The 22,430-nt window shown below is 47.4% G+C and overlaps 2 protein-coding genes across 2 annotated transcripts; one reads left to right on the top strand and one right to left on the bottom strand.

Annotated features, from left to right (window-relative positions):
• The first annotated feature begins 14,172 nt into the window (after positions 1-14,172).
• Positions 14,173-20,060, top strand: LOC107194687 (unc-112-related protein-like). The gene is made up of 7 exons (XM_015584347.1): positions 14,173-14,401; positions 15,285-15,553; positions 16,342-16,761; positions 17,670-18,098; positions 18,305-18,517; positions 18,596-18,832; positions 18,903-20,060. Exons 1-7 carry the CDS (start codon positions 14,176-14,178, stop codon positions 19,101-19,103), a joined length of 1,995 nt encoding a protein of 664 aa, XP_015439833.1. The 5' UTR covers positions 14,173-14,175; the 3' UTR covers positions 19,104-20,060.
• Positions 20,061-20,352: 292 nt separating this feature from the next.
• Positions 20,353-22,106, bottom strand: LOC107194950 (testis-specific serine/threonine-protein kinase 1). Its single transcript, XM_015584660.1, has 4 exons — positions 22,023-22,106; positions 21,457-21,630; positions 20,630-21,295; positions 20,353-20,526 (listed from the first exon to the last, which is right to left on the bottom strand). Exons 1-4 carry the CDS (start codon positions 22,104-22,106, stop codon positions 20,353-20,355), a joined length of 1,098 nt encoding a protein of 365 aa, XP_015440146.1.
• Positions 22,107-22,430: the final 324 nt, after the last annotated feature.

Genomic DNA, 22,430 nt, shown 5'->3' with positions numbered 1-22,430 from the left:
ATCGAACATTTTGCTGTGGCTCGATAGAAAGTACCGAAGATTGCTCGTTCGAACGTTGCTACGTATTTCAGATCCTGTTCGAAGTCGAAGATCGTGGATCCAGCTATACGGTCCTCCTACAGGAACCTAGTACAACGTTATCGTGTATCGATCTCCGTATTAGATACGTGATATCGAACGAAGGGAGTGCTCTCTGTCCTGACCCGATTCGCCGGCAGAACAAAGACCAAGGGGGCCACCCACACTCGCGAAATTCCAGCGTTAATCTTTGCTAGGATCGTGGAGGAGACTCCTGGCTACTGGTGTCGGTACCGATTAGGGAAATGTTCGATTCCGATTCGATTCTTCTGAAGATTAATTCCCTTTGGTAACACGTCACTGGTATGTAGGTATAATAAATACACTAACGACCAAAATTATGTGACTGGGTCTGATAATTAAAGAAAGAAGAAAATATTCTATAAAGAGTTAATGCAGGTAACGTGTTAAAACTGATGGGAAATGATTTATATAACTTTTATTTATCGTAACAGAATAATCAGTTACTGTTCCAGCAATTATGAACTCTGATCCCATACCTTTTAAACGACAGCGTATGCGTCATACATGACAGTGGTTACCCAAGGGAATCGAACTTCTGAAGAGTCGAATCGAAAGCGTACATCCCTAGTACCGATTCGCTACCATCGTTCTCCGCGATTCACGCCCCCAAAGAACAAACTAAATCGAACACTGCTGGAGCTTATTACGTTGTGTAGTACTGGCTCTGACGCGCGAACAGGGAAATATAAATCGCTTTAGGAATGCCTGTATCGCCCGCGGGGATCGGCATGCAATCGTTTCGAGCATTGCGAACGAACGTGTACCCGGATGGCCGACATAGATACTCGCCAGGATCATACGGTGGTATTTCTTAATGGCTAAAAAACACACTTAAAATTCTCTCTATGCAACTCGACAAAATATAACTCGAGCAAAAAAAGTGTCAGTATTTCAACGCGCTCGACGATTCACAATCGGTACGGGAGGTGAATACTTCGCGGGTGTCGCGAAAAGAAACGAGCACGACGACGACGACGACGCGTTTGCAACGGAAACAGTTACGGCCTTGACTCGTTAATTAAATTCCGCATACATATTCATTCATTCGCTCGGAGGAAGTCCATACAGGTAGCGTCATCGTTGTGTGCCACGCGTGTTGCTGCCGGTTTCGTTCCTTCGGACGAGCGTGGAGAAGGCTCCTCGAGCGCGTACGACGTCCGTGCGTCATCGTTCGCGGCACACGTTTTCGGTAAAGCGTCTTATTACGATCGTTCTCTGCTCGCGCCCATATAGGACGGTCTCGTGGCGGTTTGTCTAAAAACGGCGGACAATCTTACATACGCAGACGCCAACCCATTTATGGACGGAAAGACAGTTACACGGGTTCGTTCGTTTTCCTTCTTATCGGGTCACCGTGGGTCCGCGAACGAAACACAACAGAACGATCGATCACCAGGACATTTTCGACCGAGCACCTGTTGCACGCGGTACGATAGATGTATCCACGTTGGAATTTTCTTCTCGCGCCTTCTTGATTCGTTGAATTTTCCATTATGCTACCAGGACATTTCCACCACAGACTTCTATACATGGGGTGTAACAAAAATGTTGCTCGTCTCGGAAATGGGACACTCGGGGCGTGAATGGAACAACCTTTTTTGACTGCTAAGTTCCTTATATATCGCTTATATAAAATGTACCCAAAAAACATGTACACCCACGAGCAAACTCGGTTTCTGCTAGGGGAAAAAAATTATAAATGTTAATACCAACGAAACAGTATTTCACGCCGACCCAAAGAAAACTAATAATATATATGTTTACTAAATTCACTTTGAAATCGTTATCACGTGTCTGACTCGATGTTGTAAGGCAAGGGGTTAAACCGAATGTTAATTTGGCATAAATTTCAGTAATTCCCAAGACCAAGTCTCTTCCCCTACGCCACTATTTCCCGTAACGGAAGCCGAGTTTGCTCGTGAGTGTACACACGTTCGTGGTCTGTCGGATGTAGAACGCGACACTTCGTCTTCGACGAGGTCGCAGATGTACGTCCGATGGCAAAAATGGATCGAAAACGGGGACACCAGCAGCGGCCGCGATAGACGATATACGCATCCATGTACGCGGGCCGCGTGCGTAATTAGAAGACCGCGTGTACACGCCCCCCAGACGCCTCCGATAAGAGAGCCGATCGCGCGAGTTATTTAAAGCCTCCACCACACTTGAAAGTCTGAGGCCTATTTAGGCGCGATGTCGGTCTGATCTTCCGCGGCCAGAGAACCTCTCGAGATGCTGCGACGGTGTGGTAGCCTCTCGGTAGTGAGCACGAGACGTTATTATGTTAATCGCGACCTCGTCTCGAGACAGTGTGTACCAGTTGCGTGCTTTGAACAGTAGCCTAATAATCCTAATAATATTCAATGTTTAACGATGTCGCACGTGCGCCACGTCGCGACTAACAAGTTATTTTCAGTCGTGATATTTTCGGTCAAACATTTGCAACGGTGTCGGTCGCAGTGGCCTTTTCTTTGGTGAGAAATTATAATTAGACGATGACGGATGAAAGTACGCACAGTTTCCTTCAGTTATGCTACTTTTTCGTTCATTGAAATAATTACGAAGGACGACCTCAGTTTTCGCCAGCTGTGTCAGAAGCGACAAGTAAGGCCAACAAACCAAACGGCCGAATTGACCCTCATTGCTTCCGTATAAAAACCGTGGACAACTGCTATCACAGAGGAAGGACTCGGTTACCCACGATAGAATTGCATAACGCCAATTGCAATTGCGCGATAGAGCACACCGAGCTCCCGCGTAACAGCCGTTTAAGTCGTTCCCTTTTAGTCCGTTGTGCATCTTCTCACGGATCATCTAACTGTTTCACTGCCGGCCGCGTGAAACGGTCGTTCGACGACCTCTAGCTTCCGCGTGGAATCCTTAGTAGCTAATTATCCCGCGATCGGCGATACAGAACAATCGCCACAACCATTTGGGAATACGATGGAAACATAAAAGAGGATACGCGTCACAAACCTTCGATTGCTTCCTGAACTCCACGCAAACAATCAACTGACCAACGTGAATTAACGCAGACTGGTTACGCAGCATTCCCACGTTGATTCAACCCTTGTGTAGGCAACCAAAATATTCACAGTTATTGAATAATCGGAATACTCCTATTCTGACAGATCAGATAAACATAAATAATTTTACTTTCATACTTTTCCGAAACTCTTAGTTTTCCCTTAATATACCATGTGCTGTTTTAAACAAGAACATAAAAAATTGTTAAAGCAAATTTACAAATGAGCACCTAAATACCCGGTTGCCTACACAAGGGTTAAGGTTCAACAAAAGGAGCATGTTCACGAAGACACAGGCAGAATTCAGCCGTCTTCTGGAACGCAAGGGGCCTCGCGTGTGTAGGATCACGGCTTAACGATCCGCCGGTTCTGGAATCGGCGTGACGGGAACCACGCGAACGGATTAAGTCCAGTTAAAGGTGTTGGGGCTTGAGTCACCGTTTATTTTAGAACAATTAAGGGCCGTCCCGGCGATGCTCGCCGACGCGTTTCGAATTGCTCGCGGAACCAGCACTCGTGCATTAACCATGGCGAAAGGTTGCGCCGTGACAACTGCACTTGGCGAGCACCACCGTCGTCGCTCGATTGCATAATCCGACGCTCAGCGGCGGCTGGGCTTAGGATCATTATTTCGATCGGAATACGATCGGTTACCCCGGCCCCGGGAAAGTCGATTAACGGCTGGGCACGAGACTGACGCTTAACCGTGGACAACGGGCACCCGTTACGAATAGAACGCAACAGGTAACAGGTTCGTCGATTTGCATACCGCTTATCCTTACTCGGGGCATTGTAGCTATTCCTGTCACAGGGAAATAAAGGATATGTATATTATGTTGCGACGACGCGGAATGTTGCTCTTGCATTTCAGTGAACCGACCCTTAGGATCTATCTATCTGAAGATAATTCAGTTGAAAGGAATTAAAGAAGAGGTCGTTCAGAATCAGCAGGAGAGTCTTCGATCGATAATCTTGCTAAAACACACGTGTCTTGAATCTGTTATATAATTACTGTTTTATATTGTATTAGAATTTCTGTTATATATTGACCAAAGTTGTATTAATAAATAGTTAGTGTTTCGCGTTAGAATTTCAAGGCAAATAAATAGCAACATATAAGGATGGGAATAAGTGTTCCGAACGTCAGCATGGTTTTCAAACGGCGATCAAACCACCGTGAAAATTACGTTACGATTCGCCTCGTTCGTTTTTACGCCCCTCGCTCTCGTCGGTTACACGCTACACCATTTCTGGTTCACCACTCGCGGCCGTTCAACTCTCGTTTTCGAGGAACTCGATGGCTTCCTACGAACTCGATCTACTTGAAACGTTCTGAAATCGTCAAGTGTGTACAGAGCTTCTTGAGCCCTCTCGAAGCTTCTGTACCTCTCCGTTTCGAAACGGAGAACGATGGTAATCGCGGTACAATGGGGAACAGCAAGTTCAACTCGCCTGGAATTCCCTGATTGGTATCCCTCGGAGTCGCAAACCGTTCAGGACACCCGGTACACGCAGAGTGCGACGCTCGGGATTTAATTGCGTTGTCGGCCCACCGAGAACGAGTTTCAGTTACCGCCCGATAAAATCGTAGACGAGGGCGGTCCTCGTTAACAAAATCCGCGGGGAGACGCGATGTTTGGCCTCCCTCGCGAACAACCCAAAAGGGGCCGGGAGGGACGGTGGGTTTCGCCGTCTCGTCGCTTTGATTTCACGGCATTCGTCTCGAGATCCGGACGGGAGAAGAAGCAGCGGAGGCGCACTTAATCGGCCGAGAAATCAAAGGGGCGTCGGTACGAGGAACTTCCTTCTGGGCCCGGTTCCTGCAGTTTTCGCTTGCTTCTCTTTGTGCACTCGCTCGAGGGGTGCCTCGACAATGCTCGAGCTCGCCAAACAGCAGGCTGGGGGGGAGGAGGTGAAACGAGAGGCAGAAGCTAAGAACCCGCGAAGAGGGTTGTTCGACGCCGTGCGTGCGTGCTACTCGGGCACGGAGACACCACTGGCTTCTCTTCCGGTTTCTCTGGTGGTCGTCGAGAGAGATCATCGGTCATTGATCCTTGAAAACAGTAGTTTTTCGCTAAACATCCAAAGGGTCCCATAGACTATACGATTTGTCGTACAAGTTGCTCATTGACAGATTTTTAGCCTGCCGTATTGTCTACAAGACGTCGCTCTAGCTCTTAATTCTTCTGTTTTCCCAAGTTTGTTGAAGATTACGAAGTTTAATATTACAGAAGCAAGGAAAGTCGTGAAGTAATCACACACACTAAAACATCATCTACTGAATAGCTATTTATTACAATATTTAACAAAATTTTGATCTTAAAACTATTCCACGGTAACAGCAAAAAAAAAGCATCCACGAGTTCAACGGTGTACGTACAGCTTTTCAAATTCTCGAGCGTCGAATCCACCCCTGTGAGCACGCCGCAACGCTCTCTCGTTGACAGAAGCGCGTGCACGAGACTCTCTCGCGTCCTTCACAGAATCCGTGCTCACCCTTTCTTCCCACTCAATGGCCCACATTTCCGCGCACAATTGCTTCGCTGCCACGGAGGGTAACTGCGTTCCCGGAACCCCTCGCATTTTTCGCGCAGAAACCTCGTGGAAAAAGTAGAGGAGGGCATAAGGGGTTGGAACCCTGGGTCGGCTTTGACGCGGCGGTCGCCCGGTATTGTCGTCGCTCGTGCTCTCGCCTAGTGTTCCCCATTATTACATCATAATATTGTATCGCGACTTCCGTCGAATCGTTTGTTCCCCCCCTCCGGTAAAGGGGTGTTATGCGTGTGGCCACGTGCGCAGCGCCAGTTCTGTCCCCACCCCTTGTTGTACACACGCGTTTCCAGTGCCTCCTCTCCGTGCTATGAGCAGCGGTTGCAAGAGCTCGCGCTGGTTCTCCGTTTATCCCTTGAACGGTGGCGGTTTACACAGGCCGCACGTGCTTCTCCAATATTTACGTGTATATTAGACGAGCCAGATAATCCTGTCGCTTAAGCGGCTCTAGTATTTTAAAAGAAAACACACCGAGCCGCGATAAAAACGATATATGTATGCGGAAGGGGGCAGCCCTGGATCAAGGGGGAATCTAGAGTGGGGAGCTGTATCTTTCATTTCGTTATGAAAAAGGTTATCTAATGTTATTTAAAATAAATTTCAATTTTTTACGATTTATGTATTTTCTTGTGCTGAATTTAAAAAAATCCCACCCGCTTTTTAACCAAAGGGGCCCCCGAAAATCTGATAGCCCTGGACCACAAAGAAACCTTAATCCGAGCCAGGAAGGGGGTGAAGAACTGGAGCCTATGCAGGATCGATTGTCGAGGATGCTTCTTAGCGTTCGTGGTTCGGATTATTTTTGCACGGGGTCAGAACGAACTGCTTGGTCAGCTGTTGACACACTGTTCCTCGTGCTCAAGATCAACAACGGGTCGCATCGTGGAGAGAGGCCTCCGTGCCGGCTTCGGCGGCTTGATATTCAACGAGCGACGATAATGAGGCTTGTACCGAGGCGTGCTCGGTCGCGTGTATGCACATACCGCGCGGCGTACATAAGCAATTTGACGCCGAGGATCGTTTCGTCGCTGGTATTCGACGCGCGAACCACAGGCCAATGGGAGGGGAGGCATCGTAAACTCGGCCCAGTTTTGGTGTCGTGCGCGCTTTCGAACGGCCCGGCTCGTTGATGATCGTACGCGAAAGAAACTTAACGACTCTGCTCTCTCGAGAGCTGGCTGGATCGCAACAGGTTTAATTGTTTGCGTTTGTTGAACGCCAGCTGGGTCGTCTCTTAAGTGTTTAGGAATTCCACTCGAAGCGGCACTCGGTCCAGTTAGCGTTGATATACAGGGTGATTCATAAATGCATATCAATACTTGAGGGGGTGAATCTACATTGACATATATATATGAATCACCTTGTATAACGGGTGGGCAAGTTCTTCGATAATAAGAGCCACACACGGTACTTTTCATAAATTTTTGAATGTTCAAAGACAACATAAATAAAATATTCTAATATCGGTACACCCAATATTATCCAGGGAACCCCAGTTTGCCCATCGTTGATACATATATTCCACGATGCCTATTTTATACGATTGCGCGAAACGGCGGGATGCTCCATTAAAATATACAAACAGGATTTAATTACGAGCAATCGCAGGACCGAACGGTCGAGACACCCTGTTCCGTCGAGCAATTTCGAACGAAGCGTAAGTTACGGACAATAAAGGGAACTGCAAATGAGATCCCACACGGATTACCCGGCACGATGCTCCGTCGCGTCTTTTTGATGTTTCATCGAGAGTCGGTAACGAGAGAGGGGTCTGTCCGCGACGCGATTTCGGTAAAAGGATTCCCCGCGGCGGCGCTCTTTCGCGTCGCCCCCCCCCCCATCGGAGTAAAGCGATAAATTTTCGACTAAGAAGCGACTTTAATGACCGAGCCTCCGTCAAAGCGCCAATTTGGCCGGGTTCTCGGGGCTCTTCGGATGCTACGGGCGGCGCCGATTTCACGCCAGGGGGGCAGAAGGGGGGGGGGTTACGTTCCATCGATTCGATCGCAAAAGCATTCCTCGAGGCGGGCACAGGTGCCGCGTGCAATATCAATGGGGATCCCCTCGCCTAATTATTCAAATTGCCCACCGCCTTTATAGAATTCTTAATCGGACCCGTTTAAGCACGTGCTCTTTCCTAACTACGTTTCGCTCTGCTGCCTTCCCTCCACGATTCCGGTGGCCTGGCCAAATTTTCTCCAATCTATCATAGAAGGATTGAACAATTTTTTTCATGATTTAAAACAATGAAATTACGATGTATTATATTTGTTTGTGATGTTGGACTCCGAGTCGAATAGACTGAGGTTCATTCAATGACACGTAACAGAGTATCGTAAGAAGAGTCCATTGATAAGCCCAACGTTTCAGAGTTCTCAAGTATCTGAATGAATTAGGTCCGAAATTGCACAGGGTCTTATACAAGGTATTCAGGTGGCTCACCCTGTTTTAGGTGTCTCACCCTGTATACTATCGTTCCATGGTAGGAAGAGGAAGCTCGTGGGGCCTTAGTACAGGATTAGTAAGTAGGAATTTGGACTTTTGGGAAAATAAGGGTGACTAAGTTGTTTAGGACAGACCAGCGTGAGGTCGGGGTTATTCATAGAGTAAATCAAAGTAAATAAGTTGGTCATCCAACGTTGATCTAGAACAATGAAATCGAGGATGCACTAATTTCAAATATTCGACGCGTCGACGAAGCTCGATACCCTATCCCGTTCGTCGTCGACGTGCATTTCAACGGAATTTCCCTCGGAATCTTTGGCCTCCCGTCGAAATCCACAGGGACCACGCCGGTTTCTTTGGAATTCTTCCGGTGTGTTTCTGCCTCGATTTAACAACCGTCCCGTAGTATGTATTTACTTCGTGGCTCCAGACGCCCGCGGTCCTCACCGAAATAGATTCCCGTTCGGAGCCCGTCAAGAGCACCAGGAAACCGGTGGTGTACGGTCTCTGGTCCCGTCATCGTCGACTTACCCTCCGCGATATTACACGCCGGCCGGGAAAAACGTTACCGTAACGCAACGAAAACACACGCGTTCGCTCGCTCTCGCCATTTTCGTGGCGGCCGATGTCACTTTTTAGAATAGCTACCCACGGGCACAGGGTGTATAAATAGCGTCTCGGTGCAAATATCGCGGCCGTTGGCTTCTGTGCTCGCGTGAAAACCAGACGCTCGTCGCCCAAACCCTTCTGCGCTGGCTTTACGAAATAAAATACCCGTTTCGTAAATTCGATATCAGCTCTTATCGAATTTAGTTTCTTTTAGATTGAACCTGTGGAACAGAAAGGAACGAACAGTAGGGGGAAGACATATGGAAGACAGGAAGTGTAACTTTTTTCCTTGATAATCCACGTTGTCAAAAACGTCTGGTCTGGGGTATACCCAGTCAGTCAAACCTGCAAAGTTTTGTCCAGTGCCTGTTATAACGTTATGGCTACAAGTTTGATGTAAGATTTGCAACATTGGTAGCAAATTGGCTTGCGCCAACCTTGTTCCCGTTTTGCCCTCGATTTGACATAGGTTATGTTGCAAGATTTCTGCCAATTTGCTTTACCATTTTGTCAGCTGGCGTTGCCTGCAAACCCCAAGTCAAATGCGGATACAGATGGCTGTGGTATTTTAGACAACTTTTATCATTTATTGCTGGCAATTTGTTCGAAACTTGTACACAACTGGTTATCAGGGTATCGCAAGAAAGACGTTCCGCTCGCTGTCACGAGCTCCCCAATAAAACGACGGTGGTCGAGGCTTCGTTTTGCTCGTTAGTGTGTCACCGTGCCACTCCTAGCGGTACATCGTGCTCGCATCGGGATCCTCGTTGTTATGCAAAGAACATTTCCTTGTCGACGAATCGACACGGTTCCGCCTCTTCGTTGACCCCTCACGGTCTTCGCTCCGTTCGCTGCACTTTCCGCGGTTGAACTTCCCTGACAAGGAAGCGCCTTGTCTCTCGACGCTGCTTAAATGTCATCCTGGAAAAATCGACGCGGTCGTCGATCCCAGTTGACCGCTTGGAAATATCAACGAACGTAGCATTAAGATATTCCAGAAGGATCTGAAAGTAGTGAAAGATTACCTCATCCCGTTGGGGATTCTAAGAATCCTCTCGCGGTTACCCAACAAACGTCGGCCCCCGTTTACATAAAAGCTACCAGTTCGCGACCGGCGTACAGTGAACACACTCTAATCGAATATTTCACTTCGTCGACAGAAGAGGTGGTTCGTGTGCAGCGCAGATGGTAGAACCGTCTCCGGGAGCTTCTGCTTCGCTGGAGTCGTAACTGGAGACAATGCATACTAAACGCGTCGTGGGCAGTTGTATCCCTCGTGTCGTAACATCGTGGCGTGTCAGAACCGAACCGAGGGAACGGAACGCGAAGTCTAAACCGCCAGGATGAAATTTCTATGGTATCTTCTCACAGAACCTCGCGGAAATTCGTCTGTTCGAGAACAATCGAGCAAGAGAGGAATGTATTCCTTCGGCTCCGCGGTTCGCCGGTGAAAATCGCGTGGGTGGCGTCGAAGGTCCCCCGAGTTCTCGATAGGAGAGCCTCCGCCGGTGGTGACTCCTAAAATTCGCGAAATATTTATAGTACGCAGCTGCACACAATCGCACGCACGCTTCTTCGAACGCCCCGATCTTCTTCTCACCTCTGTTTCTCTTCTTGCGTTCCGCAGACACGGGCTTTGCTTTTACCCACCGATGTAACGTAACGGTGCGTAAAATATCCGCGTGGCACGTCGGGTCACAGCTGGAGAAAAAAAAAGAATCGTCCCATTAACGGTACCAACAGCGCCGCGTCGTCCTTTTGAATTCGTCGCGCGATACGTCTGCGTCGCATAGAAAGGCGGCTTCTGAACGCAGCTAGACTCCGTTGCGATTTTGGAACACCACTATCGTACGAATGTTATCAATCTCAATTTTATAGTACTTACGGGGACAGGTACAAATGAACCTATGTACCTCATCCAAGGAGTCGAATCAGTAGCTATAAACAAAAGGAGATGGTATGACCGATTGAGTTCTATCCTAACTGGAACATGTGAACTCCTGTGCGAAGAAGAGAAGTAAAGGAAAATGGAAACCTATCCTTTTTCTTCCTATTATCCCCTCTATATGTACCATTCTGTAGTACATTCACGTGTAAAAGGAGTATAGACGCTACTCCGTGATCTGTGCATGTGCATAAAACCGAGTTACAATCACTCCATATCTTCTGCCTCTCTCGGACCACCTCTTCGCACTCCGTTTAGAATAGAACTCAATGATATGACCATTTAGACAGGACAGGAACAAAGATATTTGCCAGCCAATATCTGAGCTCAGCATGCGAATGCTTTAGTTATATTTACCGACTACTTTCATTGAACCATACACAGTCTCAGAATGTTATCCGTTCAGGGTATTCGACAGAGAAATTCTCAAAACCCATCCCCCGACGATCACACCGATTCCAAATATCCCTTTTCACCGTTAACCGACATGTGTTCGGTCTAATAGTCATTTTAAACGACGTCGAAGCTAGCCAGCACGGATTTTCGGTGTCGTTAAATCGAGCGGACACGAAACCCGGGGACAGCTGTGAAAATTTTGTTTTTCATCGTCGTGTCCCGGTGCACGTGTGTGTATTTGTCTCGCTCTCTCATGTTTCCCTCCTTGTCGCGCGTGTTTCCCCCGAACCTGCACAAACGGACCGGTTTTTCCCGGTTTCGAGAGCGAAGGGATGAAACCCTCAAACCAACGCCGACACCCTTGTCGACGTCTTGCGCGCAAAGGGGTTGTGTGCGTCTCACTCACCAGCGGGAGGGTACTCGGGGGGTCAGAGTGGGCCGCTCGTGCGAAAGAATGGACACAAAAGGGGTGAGAACGGGGGTGCGCGAAGGTGTATACACTACCGGCCAAAAGTATGAGATAGGCCTAATAATTAAACAAATAGGAAAATATTATTGTACAATGATTTGATAAAAGTAATTCTCTGAAATTGATTGGAAATGGTTTGTATATCCAGTAGATAGAATCAGTATTCAGTAACTGTTATTACATCGTAATAATAAGAAAAGTTAATAATGATGAGTTACTGTTCCATCAATCATGAACTCTGGTCCCATATTTTTTCTTGCTACTGTACATACTTTGGGAGACACGCGTGTACGAATTCTACTGGTGTGTACACGCGGGCGAGTCTGCTCCGACGATTCTCAAAGGTTTCGTCGTTGTATTGTCGAAGTTTCACGATGGAAGCCAGGGTTCACAGGAGCCTCGGTGCGCCTAGGCGAGAAGGGAAAGAAAGGAGGAGGTGGGCCCTCCACGCGACAAGAGAAAGAAAGAAGAGGGCGTGCTCTGATATTGTCGCGGGTCTCGCCGTGCAGAAACAAACGTTCGAGGAAGTCTTTTCAAGCTCGAGCTCGCCTGGAAGACATCGGCCCTTTTGTGTCGCACCCCTCCGGACGATTTTATCTCCGCAACAGTTGCCTCGAAAGAGAGGGACCCGTAATTAGCGTATCGCGACGATCACCGTGACTCGCGACAATTAAGCCAGATTCACACTAGCGGTCACGGTACGGTCAGATCACGTCAAATCCGGCAACGGTCTTTATCGTTCATACGTCATCCAATGAGGGAAATATAGTTTACATTCAGACTGATAATGATCTGATCGTGCTTTTGACCGCTAGGGTCAATCCAGCGCAATCATATATTAATTAAAAAATACTGCTACATGAATTTCATATTCGGAAAATCAATATTTGTTGCTAAACAATTCCTCTTTATGGGTGAATTTATTTTGAATGCAGAAATTGCATCCTTGTAATGTATTTAATTAAATAAAAACAGATGTTTTTGTCTATATATTTGTGAACGATTACGTGTCAGTTAAAAAACTTTTTTTTAATGATGGTTTTAATACAGAGGCTCCATAATCGGGACAGGATCCTTAATTTAGACATATCCTAGTGTGAATCTGGCGTTCTAAAAACCTGCAGAGTTGGCTCTACGGTTGCCTCGTCGATTTACGGTGGTCCAACCGATCGAGTTATCCGAACAGAGTAAATCCATTTGGCTTCGAACCAGAATGTTTAGGCTGTGGGAACTGTTTCGAACGTGTTCCACGACGATCACCACCCACGGATGTTAAAGAAACGTCGTAAAGAATCGAAACGGAGTTCGTCGGAATCCACCGACTTGGAAATTCGATACCCGGTCACCGGAGAGAGATTTCGTGTAATAACAACGCGAACAGGACGCAACCACACGTGGTACAACGAGTCTGTCTCGCGTAAATCATCGAACGTATATGTATGTACGTAACGGGGCCCGGATAGGGAAGCGTCCCCGTGCATTTTCTGACGCACATGTCCCGGATATACGGGCCCGCTAGCATACACCCGTGGAAAGAAAAACACGTTCTTCGTGTGACGACTCTTGGTGCGTCGCGACTCCGTCGAGGATAGGGGTTTTAAGGCCCTCTCTGCGGTCAGAGACTTCTGTGGGAAGTCGTACATTCGCGACCGCAAGAGAAATTAAATATCCACGGCGTCATCGTGGAATGCTGCGTGTCTCCACGGATATCCAGGGAACAACGCGTTGCCTGCCTCTTAGCCGAATGTTAGGTTCGAGATATTATTATGCAGCTTGTTTATTTCTTTGTTACCTGAAGGTGTGTTAGAAAAAGGCATATATGCTATATGCTATCGTAAAAATTAAATAAGCGATCGAATTTATCAAATGCTGAAATCAGCCAATAAATTTATGGATAAGATCGATACTTGAGAACTTCTTACATTAGGGCACTAAGAACTGGTTAATTTAGGTTAATGTTGAATTGAAAATTATCTTTTATGATTCATTTTTTAATATATTGTACTATCCTGCTGTAGCTGTATGTGTTTTTATTTTTATTTTTATTTAATTGTTATGTATGCATACTGGGTTTATCCCCGTATAACAGCTAAATAAATAAATAAATTATTACCATTTTGCGTCGGTTCTGCTCGTTCGATTCGGTCCCCCCAATCGTGTTCTATAACTCCACCGACAATGTGTCCTCATTGTTGTTTTAATAGACTAATTTATAGCCATCCGTTATCGTCGTCCCTGTGCAACTGAAGACAACCGTCCCCCCTAGGTCAATCCCTCCCCGAACGTAACCGGCAAATTGGGGGTGTTTTCTGTTTCCGGGATCGTCGACGAGTCGCGAAACTGTCAAAGGGGCCGACGATGAAGGCAATAAACACGCGCGCCCGTAGCGTCTATGAACCGTCGTGTTGGATCTTCATTGATAAATTGACGGTTGGTCCCTGCCTCCTTTTAAGAAGCATTAAATAATGAACCCCCACCGAGCGTCGATCAATCGACCGTGTCTATCTTCGCTGAGGTCGTTGAATTGCCACTGATCGACACGTCGAGATAGGAACTACGTCCTCCATCGAAACGAACAATTTTCAAACGGATTCTCTTAACCGTTCCTATATCTTCTGTTCGCAGACATCGCCATGGACTGGTCGGACCACGCTCTTTGGTGGCCTGAGAGGAACCACTGGCTGACCAGAACGAGAAGCACCCTCGATCAGTATGGCGTCGCCGCTGACGCTCGTCTTCACTTCACGCCGATGCACAAAACTCTCAGAGTCCAGCTACCGGATATGCGTAGCCTCGACTGCAAAGTCGACTTCTCCGTAAAAACGTTCAACGCAGTGATCAATCTCTGCAAAGAATTAGGCAAGTCACCTATCCTACGTTCTACGATCAAAGATCAAAGAAACCATTCGATAAAATCAGAAATGACGTAAGTGTCGATACCGAGAGAGGTGTAAACAACCGCGAAGTCGCGAAAAATTCGACGGCGCTAAATGATTTACAAGGCCGACGCTTTAGAACGGGATTCCTGGATATACTAGCCGAGCCGACACGTGACAGCGACGGCCCGTTAATTAGTACCTCTAATGAGATAAAATTGTTAAATTCTCCGTCACGCGAAGGCCACACGGTAGGTCCCATCGTGGCCTGAACTTCACCGAGGCGGCCTAACGGGCTGCTTTTTAATCAAGGAAGTGGTTCACCGCGATAATGACGGCACTGTGTATCGCATCGCCTAGTTTTACTGGCTGACAAATGCAGGAAAGAGCTTCGTGTTTTTTTTTTCTTTCTCTTACATCGTGACGCGCCACGTAAAATGATAAACCGACGTGTTCAGCTCGGTTGTTTTCCACTGTTCGAACAGAAACTGAAAAGACACACAGGCTAAAAAATACCGTACGAAGCAAGTGGCTTTCCTGTTGACGTAACGATTATTAAGCCGTGGATTCTTACATTTATTTTCTTTTTTTTTCGTCCAAGTAGTGGCAGACAGATGACCTCGCCGATAGCCTTCCGCGTGTCATGCTCGCAAATAGACTGGACGGCGGTGAGCTCCGTCCATACCGTTGATATTATTGCCTTGTGACGCGAAAAAATCGAACGGAAAACAAACAGTTACGTAAACGAAGAACAAAACAAAAAAAAAAAGAATTATCAAAAAACCGACCGTCGCACTTCGTGGAAAATGTTAAATGCAAACAAGGATGCTTTTCAAAAACCCTATGGTCTCTGTACACTCTTCCAGGTATCAGACACCCCGAGGAACTCTCTTTCTGCAAGCCGTTGGAGCCGAACCATCTGAAATACAATTTGAAAGACCTCCCGGCGAAAAAGAAGATCGACAACCACAAGAACGGACACTGGAACGTTCCAGCGGACACGAACACCTTCATACCGGTCAGCCAGAGTCCCAGGGGATCGACGGGCAGCCTGGACCAGAGCAACCCTTTCATGTGCGCCCCGGTCACACCCAACAACAGAAATCACAGCACTCCGATCAGCTCGCCGGTATCGGTGAGTACGAATCCCGTACACGGGCCTCTGTATACATATATATATATATATATATATGTATATACATACCTATATATCCTGGTAGATACACACGGTGCTTAGGTCGATCGATAGGATCGGAAATACCAGAGGAGCCAGGCAGGCAGGACCTGTTATGGTAATAAATAATCCCCCACCGATCGACCTCATTGCCGTGGCTATGATTTATCGGTGTCGGACTATCATTACCGCGTACGGAGTCGTTCATCTCAGAAAACTAATTTGCTTCTCTCTCGTCGAGAGACCGAGGGGTCCCCGTTTTTCAGTAGTGGTCATTAGACGTATTTATTGCTCGGCTGGCATGTGCACGAACTCGCTGCAACATCAAACGACTAACTTACTTATACAGGTTCCTCTCGATTATTGTCTGGCTTGTTCTACGCGATTATTGTCGAGTGGAACCTGTCAGGCGCATATTTTGTTGCCGAGGCGCGAGGTTCGAGTAAAAAACGAATTTACGAGGGTCTGAAGCATTCAATTCTTATAATTGTTATATCTCATTTACCTCATTTGATTATTATTGTATTAGTGTGTCGTAACGTTTTTGAATGAAATATTGTAAAAATGTATTCTCACCCGTATGAATTAAATTAAATTAAATTAAATTAAATTAAATTAAATTAAATTTCTCCCTACCCGATTATTGTCCCGGCACGGACTCGGCTTCGGGACAATAATCGAGAGGAATCTGTAATACACTTGTGCTCCGTTGACGTTGTCCATCATAGAGCTTGTTTTCGTTCTACCAGCAAACCGGCACGTGGAAGAGGAACAACAACTCGTCCGGTTTCGGTAGCACCGGCTCGTTCAACGCGAACAACAGCACGATGAGCCTGGAAGCGATGAACGGCGCGTTGTCCGAGTCCCTGGCCCAGAGTCCGACCTCGATCTCGCCGGAGGTACGGTCAAAATTGGTCAGGCCGAAGAATCTGGTGGAAAGGGCCCGTATGAACGTCGCGTGGCTGGACTCCTCGTTGTCGATCATGGAGCAGGGGATCCGCGAATTCGACACCCTCAGGCTGAAGTTCAAGTTCTACTCGTTCTACGACCTGAACCCGAAAACTGACGCCGTCCGGATTAATATGATTTACGAGCAGGCCAAATGGCAGCTGCTCGCCGAGGAGATCGACTGCACCGAGGAGGAGATGCTCATGTTCGCCGCACTACAGGTACAAATCTCGATCGCGTGGATGTAAGCACAGACGAGATATAAAAATAGACCTAACATGCAATATAATTTTTTGTCCTATGCTTCGGGGGCATCAGGAGCCCCCGTACCATTTCAGTATTCCATTCCTTGCTAGCGAAACCGAGGCAATGAAGTGTGTATGTATCACTATATGAAGTCACGGGTGTCTGTGTGCTTTGCGTTATCACGGTGTCGAAGGTAGTTCCTGAAATCGGACACTTTTATGCAGAGGTGCGCTCGAAACAGCGTGATTTTGGTGGGACACCAAGTCCCATAAGATGTTAGGTCTATTCTTATATCTCGTTTGTGATGTAAGTACCTCGCTGGTTTCCTGTGATTCGCGAGCCGGTACGCGATCCCAGCCCATCTGCGCGCGCGATTGTTTACGACGGTGTTAACGTTTCCACGGTCCAAACATCCGGTGTGCCTGCGGACCGGATCGATCTACCGTATACACATCGACGGTCGGTAGACGGAAATAACTCACGACGACAGGAAAGAATCTTACCCCCGAGTGCTCGTTTATGTGTCCGTCCGATGAGTGCGTGCAAAGTGTTTCTTTCCAACAGGATTGCCATTACCTTAATACTAGAAGATTCGCTTAAATTTAAAAAAAAAAAAAAAAAAAGGGTACAAGAAAATCACCGTGCAACCGTTCTACCGGTTATAGACATTCGCTGAAACCTCCCACGCGACACGATTCGCATGCAAATCTCTCCTCGCCGTGTGTCTCCGAGAGAACGTTCCGCGCCACCCGTCGTTTTTCCGATATACATATATCGTGCACGCCTACCAGCTTCGTGGCAGGCGAACATAACGATAAAAGGAGCGTGTACCTACGTTCTCGGGTGACGTCGACGTGATCGGTATGTATTCCGTGTTCTACAGGTGCAAGTGAATCTCCAAGCAAGCGTGCCGCAGCCAAGTTACGACAGCAATGGCGCCTCATCACCAGTCGAGGACGATATCGACGCAGCGTTGACGGACCTACAAGTGACCCTCGAGGGTAGCAACATCAGCAACGGACCCAGCGATATTACCCAGGTTCCCGAGCTTTGCGACTATCTACGTTTCCTGAAGCCAAAGCGTTTCACGCTGAAGGCGTTCAAACGCTACTGGGTCACCTGTCGGGACCTTCAGCTCAGGCTGTACAAGACCCGCGAGGAGACGAACAGCACCGAGTCACCGGCCCACGTGATCAACCTGCGTGGATGCGAGGTCACGCCCGATGTCCATCTCTCGCAAGGACGCTACGGCATCAGACTCGAGGTGCCCAGCGCCGAAGGCATGACCGAGATGTGGATCAGATGCGACAACGTAAGTGTACCCCGTGGGCTCCGCCTTCGTTCACGCCGACACCACCGTGTACCACCGGCCCTGGAATGCAATTAATTTCGATTAGAGTCGCGGAATGAATATTATCTAGTAATCGTTGCTCGTGTGGTGTTCAACCGGATCGTGACCTATTTCCATTTCTTGGGTTACCATTGTGAAACTAATAGAATTACGATCGCCTGCTACAGGAACAACAGTACGCAAAATGGATGGCAGCGTGTAGACTGGCGGCCAAGGGCCGCACCCTCGCCGATTCCTCCTACGAAAGCGAAGTGAATAGCATCGCGGCACTCCTGCAATTGCAGAGGCCCGCCCCAGCGCCTGCGATCAATCCGAGCGCCCTGGATATCGCTCCCGATGACTACGTTGCGCCCAGATTCGCGAAGAAATTCAAGGGAAAGGTATGGCATCGCCAGGGATATCGTGAGACTTTGTTAACATTTTTCAATTGGTTAAACCCGTTTTTCTTTTTCGTTCAGTTGGTTCAGAGGATCCTGGAAGCGCACGCTAACGTCAAGGATCTTCCATTGGTCGAGGCTAAACTGAATTACATAAAGGCCTGGCAATCCCTTCCAGAATATGGTATCTCCCTGTTCGTGGTCAGATTCACTGGAAAAAGTAAAGACGAACTGCTCGGTATCGCTAATAACAGGTTGATGAGGATGGAGCTTCACAGTGGCGATCACCTGAAGACTTGGAGATACAACACGATGAAGGTAGGCATTGGAATATTATTTGTAAATTTATATTGAATATTATATCTGACACCACCGTCTTCTTCCGTAGGCGTGGAACGTAAACTGGGAAGTGAAACACATGATGGTACAGTTCGAGGAGGAGAATATCATTTTTGAGTGTCAGTCCGCTGACTGTAAAGTCGTTCACGAGTTCATCGGGGGGTACATATTCCTCTCGATGCGGTCGAAGGAAGCGAATCAAACGTTGAACGAGGAGATGTTCCACAAGTTGACCGGGGGATGGGTTTAATATATAACTATTTGATACCTGGTTGAACGAGGAGCGATAAGGAACATCTGTTTCTAACCGATTTTAACGCCCGACGAAGCGTCAATTCCATTACTGCCGGGAACAGTGATACAGAGAGAGAATATTCTGATCCGAGGAAAGGACGCGACACTTGTTGGCTGACATTTGTAAAAAAAACAAAAAGGAAATACTTAAATTTATACTTAGAGACGCTTTATTGTAGGATTTGTAAATAGGAGATCGTGTTGTCCGTATACAACCACCGGAGGAGACGACGACGACGACCCGTTTCCAGCAGATTCATGGTTCGCGCGTGGCGTATGATTGTTGACGATCGATCGACCGCCAACCCTGAGATAATATTGTTCATAACGCTTTACTTTTGTACATGACAGTAAATACGCAATCCGCCGCGTAAAATCTTGTAATAGAGTACACGATGTTGCATCGCGTAACCGAGTGAAACACGCACAACGATCGACCCGCGAGAGATAAGAGCGTAAACCGCGCCCTTTTCTACACGTGAACGCCGTTGATTAAGGTCATGAACGAGTTAAATGTTTTATAGGCAACAAGCATGCTCCCTTAGAGCTACGTTCACCCTGCCTCCCCCCGCCCCCTCCGAACCCTACCCCTAGAGAATGTTTTCGATCATTTTTACGGCCGCCAGGTCAATCTCTCTCGGGCAAATACATGTATTTTTTAACGGCATGGGGTGCTATGCCGAGCGAGATTGACTTCTGTACGCGGCTACATACGTATATGAATCGTGTAAATTATTTGTTGTTTTAATGTAAACTATATATGTATTAAAAAAAAATATTTACTTGTACCGTTGCATATTATCTAATCTACATATGAAATGTCACGTTGCCGGACGTGTAATCAGAAAACTATAGTTTTGTATATTGATAGATGCTAGTTGTACAATAAACGTAATTATTATTATTCCGTGGACTAGTTAGTTATTCGCACGTAAGGCCGCGATGCCCGACGATAACCACCTGTACGATTAAAGGATCGAATGATCTCGCCCCGATCGACGTGTGCACGCAATAAGCGAAATTCGATAAGATCATGAATTTCTTTATTAAAGTATGCATTATTAAAAACCATGTATAGATCGACAATAATCAGGAAAGTAGAAAAAAAAATTGAACTACAAACATCTCAACAAGAGTCTCCTTGGGCACCGTCGACGTTCGATCAACAAACGAAGCTGGTTCATCCTTGTCGGCCAGAATTCTCTTCACTCGACGGCGGACAGCTGCGTGTTCTTCCCTGGATTGTCCGTGGACTTCACGGCGGTACCCTGGTTGTGGTTGTCCGAGTTCTTGAACGATGGCAGACCCCTCAGTACTACAGGCACGTTGCAACCGCCTGCGGCTCCCGCCCCAACTAAGTTTCCTCCGCCTCCGCACACCTGAGACACAGTGGATGTCTTTGCTAGTACCTTCTGAACGTTTGTGTGTGTCTTAAATTCTAAAAAAAACCAACTCGAGAATAAGAAAGATCGAGATCATCACCTGCGGATGAATGGGCGGTGCCGAATGCACCAGCCGACCAGAGAGGGATCCTGGCTTCTCCTTCTTAGTACGGACCCATTCGTGGCCGAGAACACGTTCCAACGTCAGCCGCAAGGTGATATCCGGCTCGAGGATATGTTTGACGATACTCTTGGCCAGCGCGGAGACCGTTTCACGTACCCGTGACCGAAACATCCAGTTTCGAGACATCTGATCCTTGAGCAGTTTCTTCAGATTCGAATCGTCGAACGGCATCGACGCGTTCAGCATGATGAAGAGAATAATCCCGAGGGACCAGACATCGGCCAGTTTAGGGTTGTACGGCGTGCCGGAGACCACTTCCGGTGCGGCGTACGCCGCGGACCCGCAGTACGTCTCGCTCAGGACACGTCTGCCGTCGTGATCGATGCAGAACCTCGCGAAACCGAAGTCCGCGAGCTTCACGTTGAACTTCCTAGAGAGAAGAATGTTCTCGCACTTGAGATCACGATGAGCGATGTTCTTGCCGTGGAGATAATGGAGACCGGAGGCCATCTGCCTGAACCAGAGCTTCGACTGCTGTTCCGGCACGACGCCATTCCTCTTCACGAAGTCTAGTAGATCGCCGTTGTCGGCGTAACGCATGAAGATAAACACTCTCGGGCCACGTTGCAATATACTATGCACCTGCAAGTGTTTTGGGTGTTCGATGACGTCTTTTTTAATTCTAAGTAGAGTAGACTCCTCGTAAAATTTGTTAAAAGACAATTTCTGATTCCGTTCCCGCTTTGATCACTGTGTGTGTGTGTGTGTGTGTGTGTGTACACGCCGTGTGTAGTATCTCTTACTTGGATGATGTGCGGATTCTCGATCTTTGTTAGGATCTCGAGTTCACGGGGAAAGAACTTGTTCAGGAAATCACGGGGTGCCTTCTCTTTGTCGAATATCTTACAGGCTAGTCGCAATTTCTTCGAGCTCGTCCCGTCCACGTACTCAGCCAGGTGCACGGTCGCGTACGAGCCCTAATTGTTTGTGAGGTTCCAACAGCGCCGGATCAATTTCGTCGTCGAAAAGAACGGGAAATAAAACGTGTCGATCGAAAGGAGGCATAAGCACGGAAGGATCATTATAAAGATTGCAGAGGGTAAGCTAATCGTCCAACAAGAAGAGAATCGAGCCAATGGGGTACGACCGCGTAGCACGTACAGGCTAAGACTCGCAAAAAAAAAAAAAATAAACGTGCTTTCGTTAAACGAAAGGAACGAGAACACCGGGACACATCAAAGGCAGCCAGAAGTTAAAAAAGAAACACAGGGAATAATGTTACAGAGTCGAAGAAGGAAACAGGGGGGGAATAGAAGTGGAAGAAGAGGTTAACGAACAGGTGGGGTACAGAGGGTTGAGGGTAAATAACCTGTCCGATCTTTTTGCCAATCAGATAGCCCCGCTGCTCAAGAGCGTTCACCTCCGAATTTCGGGGGCTGAGTCGCGTGGCCATGCCAGTGGATCTTCATTGGACTTTCGAGACTGATGACAGATAACTGATTCTTTTTTCTATTTCTTTACACGCTCCTTATCCTCCTCCTTTCAGTTTCTCCTTATCACTTTTGCTGTTTCTTATCCTGTAAATAGGCGAAAACGTTTTTCCTTTATAGTCCACGAACGGTCTGCACGCACCTTCGATAAATTCGAGCGAATTTCGTTGTGACGGGATGTACGGTTCGCGCTCCTCTCTCTGGAGCTGAGAAAAAACTCATGGGATATTTTACGTCGACGAACCCGTCTTGGGGTTCCGTTCTGTCATTTCAGATGGCTGCGTGAA

This window comes from Dufourea novaeangliae, unplaced genomic scaffold, assembly GCF_001272555.1.
Source record: "Dufourea novaeangliae isolate 0120121106 unplaced genomic scaffold, ASM127255v1 scaffold8, whole genome shotgun sequence".
Lineage (NCBI taxonomy): Eukaryota > Metazoa > Arthropoda > Insecta > Hymenoptera > Halictidae > Dufourea > Dufourea novaeangliae.
The sequence above is the reverse complement of the archived record's forward strand: the minus strand, read 5'-3'. Positions and strand labels throughout refer to the sequence as shown.

What these genes read in the sequence shown, in the direction of transcription:
- LOC107194687 (XM_015584347.1), top strand. Translation starts at nt 14,176, where the DNA reads ATGGACTGGTCGGACCACGCTCTTTGGTGGCCTGAGAGGAACCACTGG. An exon ending in CAATCTCTGCAAAGAATTAG is followed by an intron (nt 14,402 to 15,284) that starts GCAAGTCACCTA and finishes ACACTCTTCCAG; the next exon opens with GTATCAGACACCCCGAGGAA. An exon ending in TGTGGATCAGATGCGACAAC is followed by an intron (nt 18,099 to 18,304) that starts GTAAGTGTACCC and finishes CGCCTGCTACAG; the next exon opens with GAACAACAGTACGCAAAATG.
- LOC107194950 (XM_015584660.1), bottom strand. Translation starts at nt 22,106, where the DNA reads ATGGCCACGCGACTCAGCCCCCGAAATTCGGAGGTGAACGCTCTTGAG. An exon ending in AGAATCCGCACATCATCCAA is followed by an intron (nt 21,296 to 21,456) that starts GTAAGAGATACT and finishes AAACACTTGCAG; the next exon opens with GTGCATAGTATATTGCAACG. An exon ending in CACCGCCCATTCATCCGCAG is followed by an intron (nt 20,527 to 20,629) that starts GTGATGATCTCG and finishes ACTGTGTCTCAG; the next exon opens with GTGTGCGGAGGCGGAGGAAA.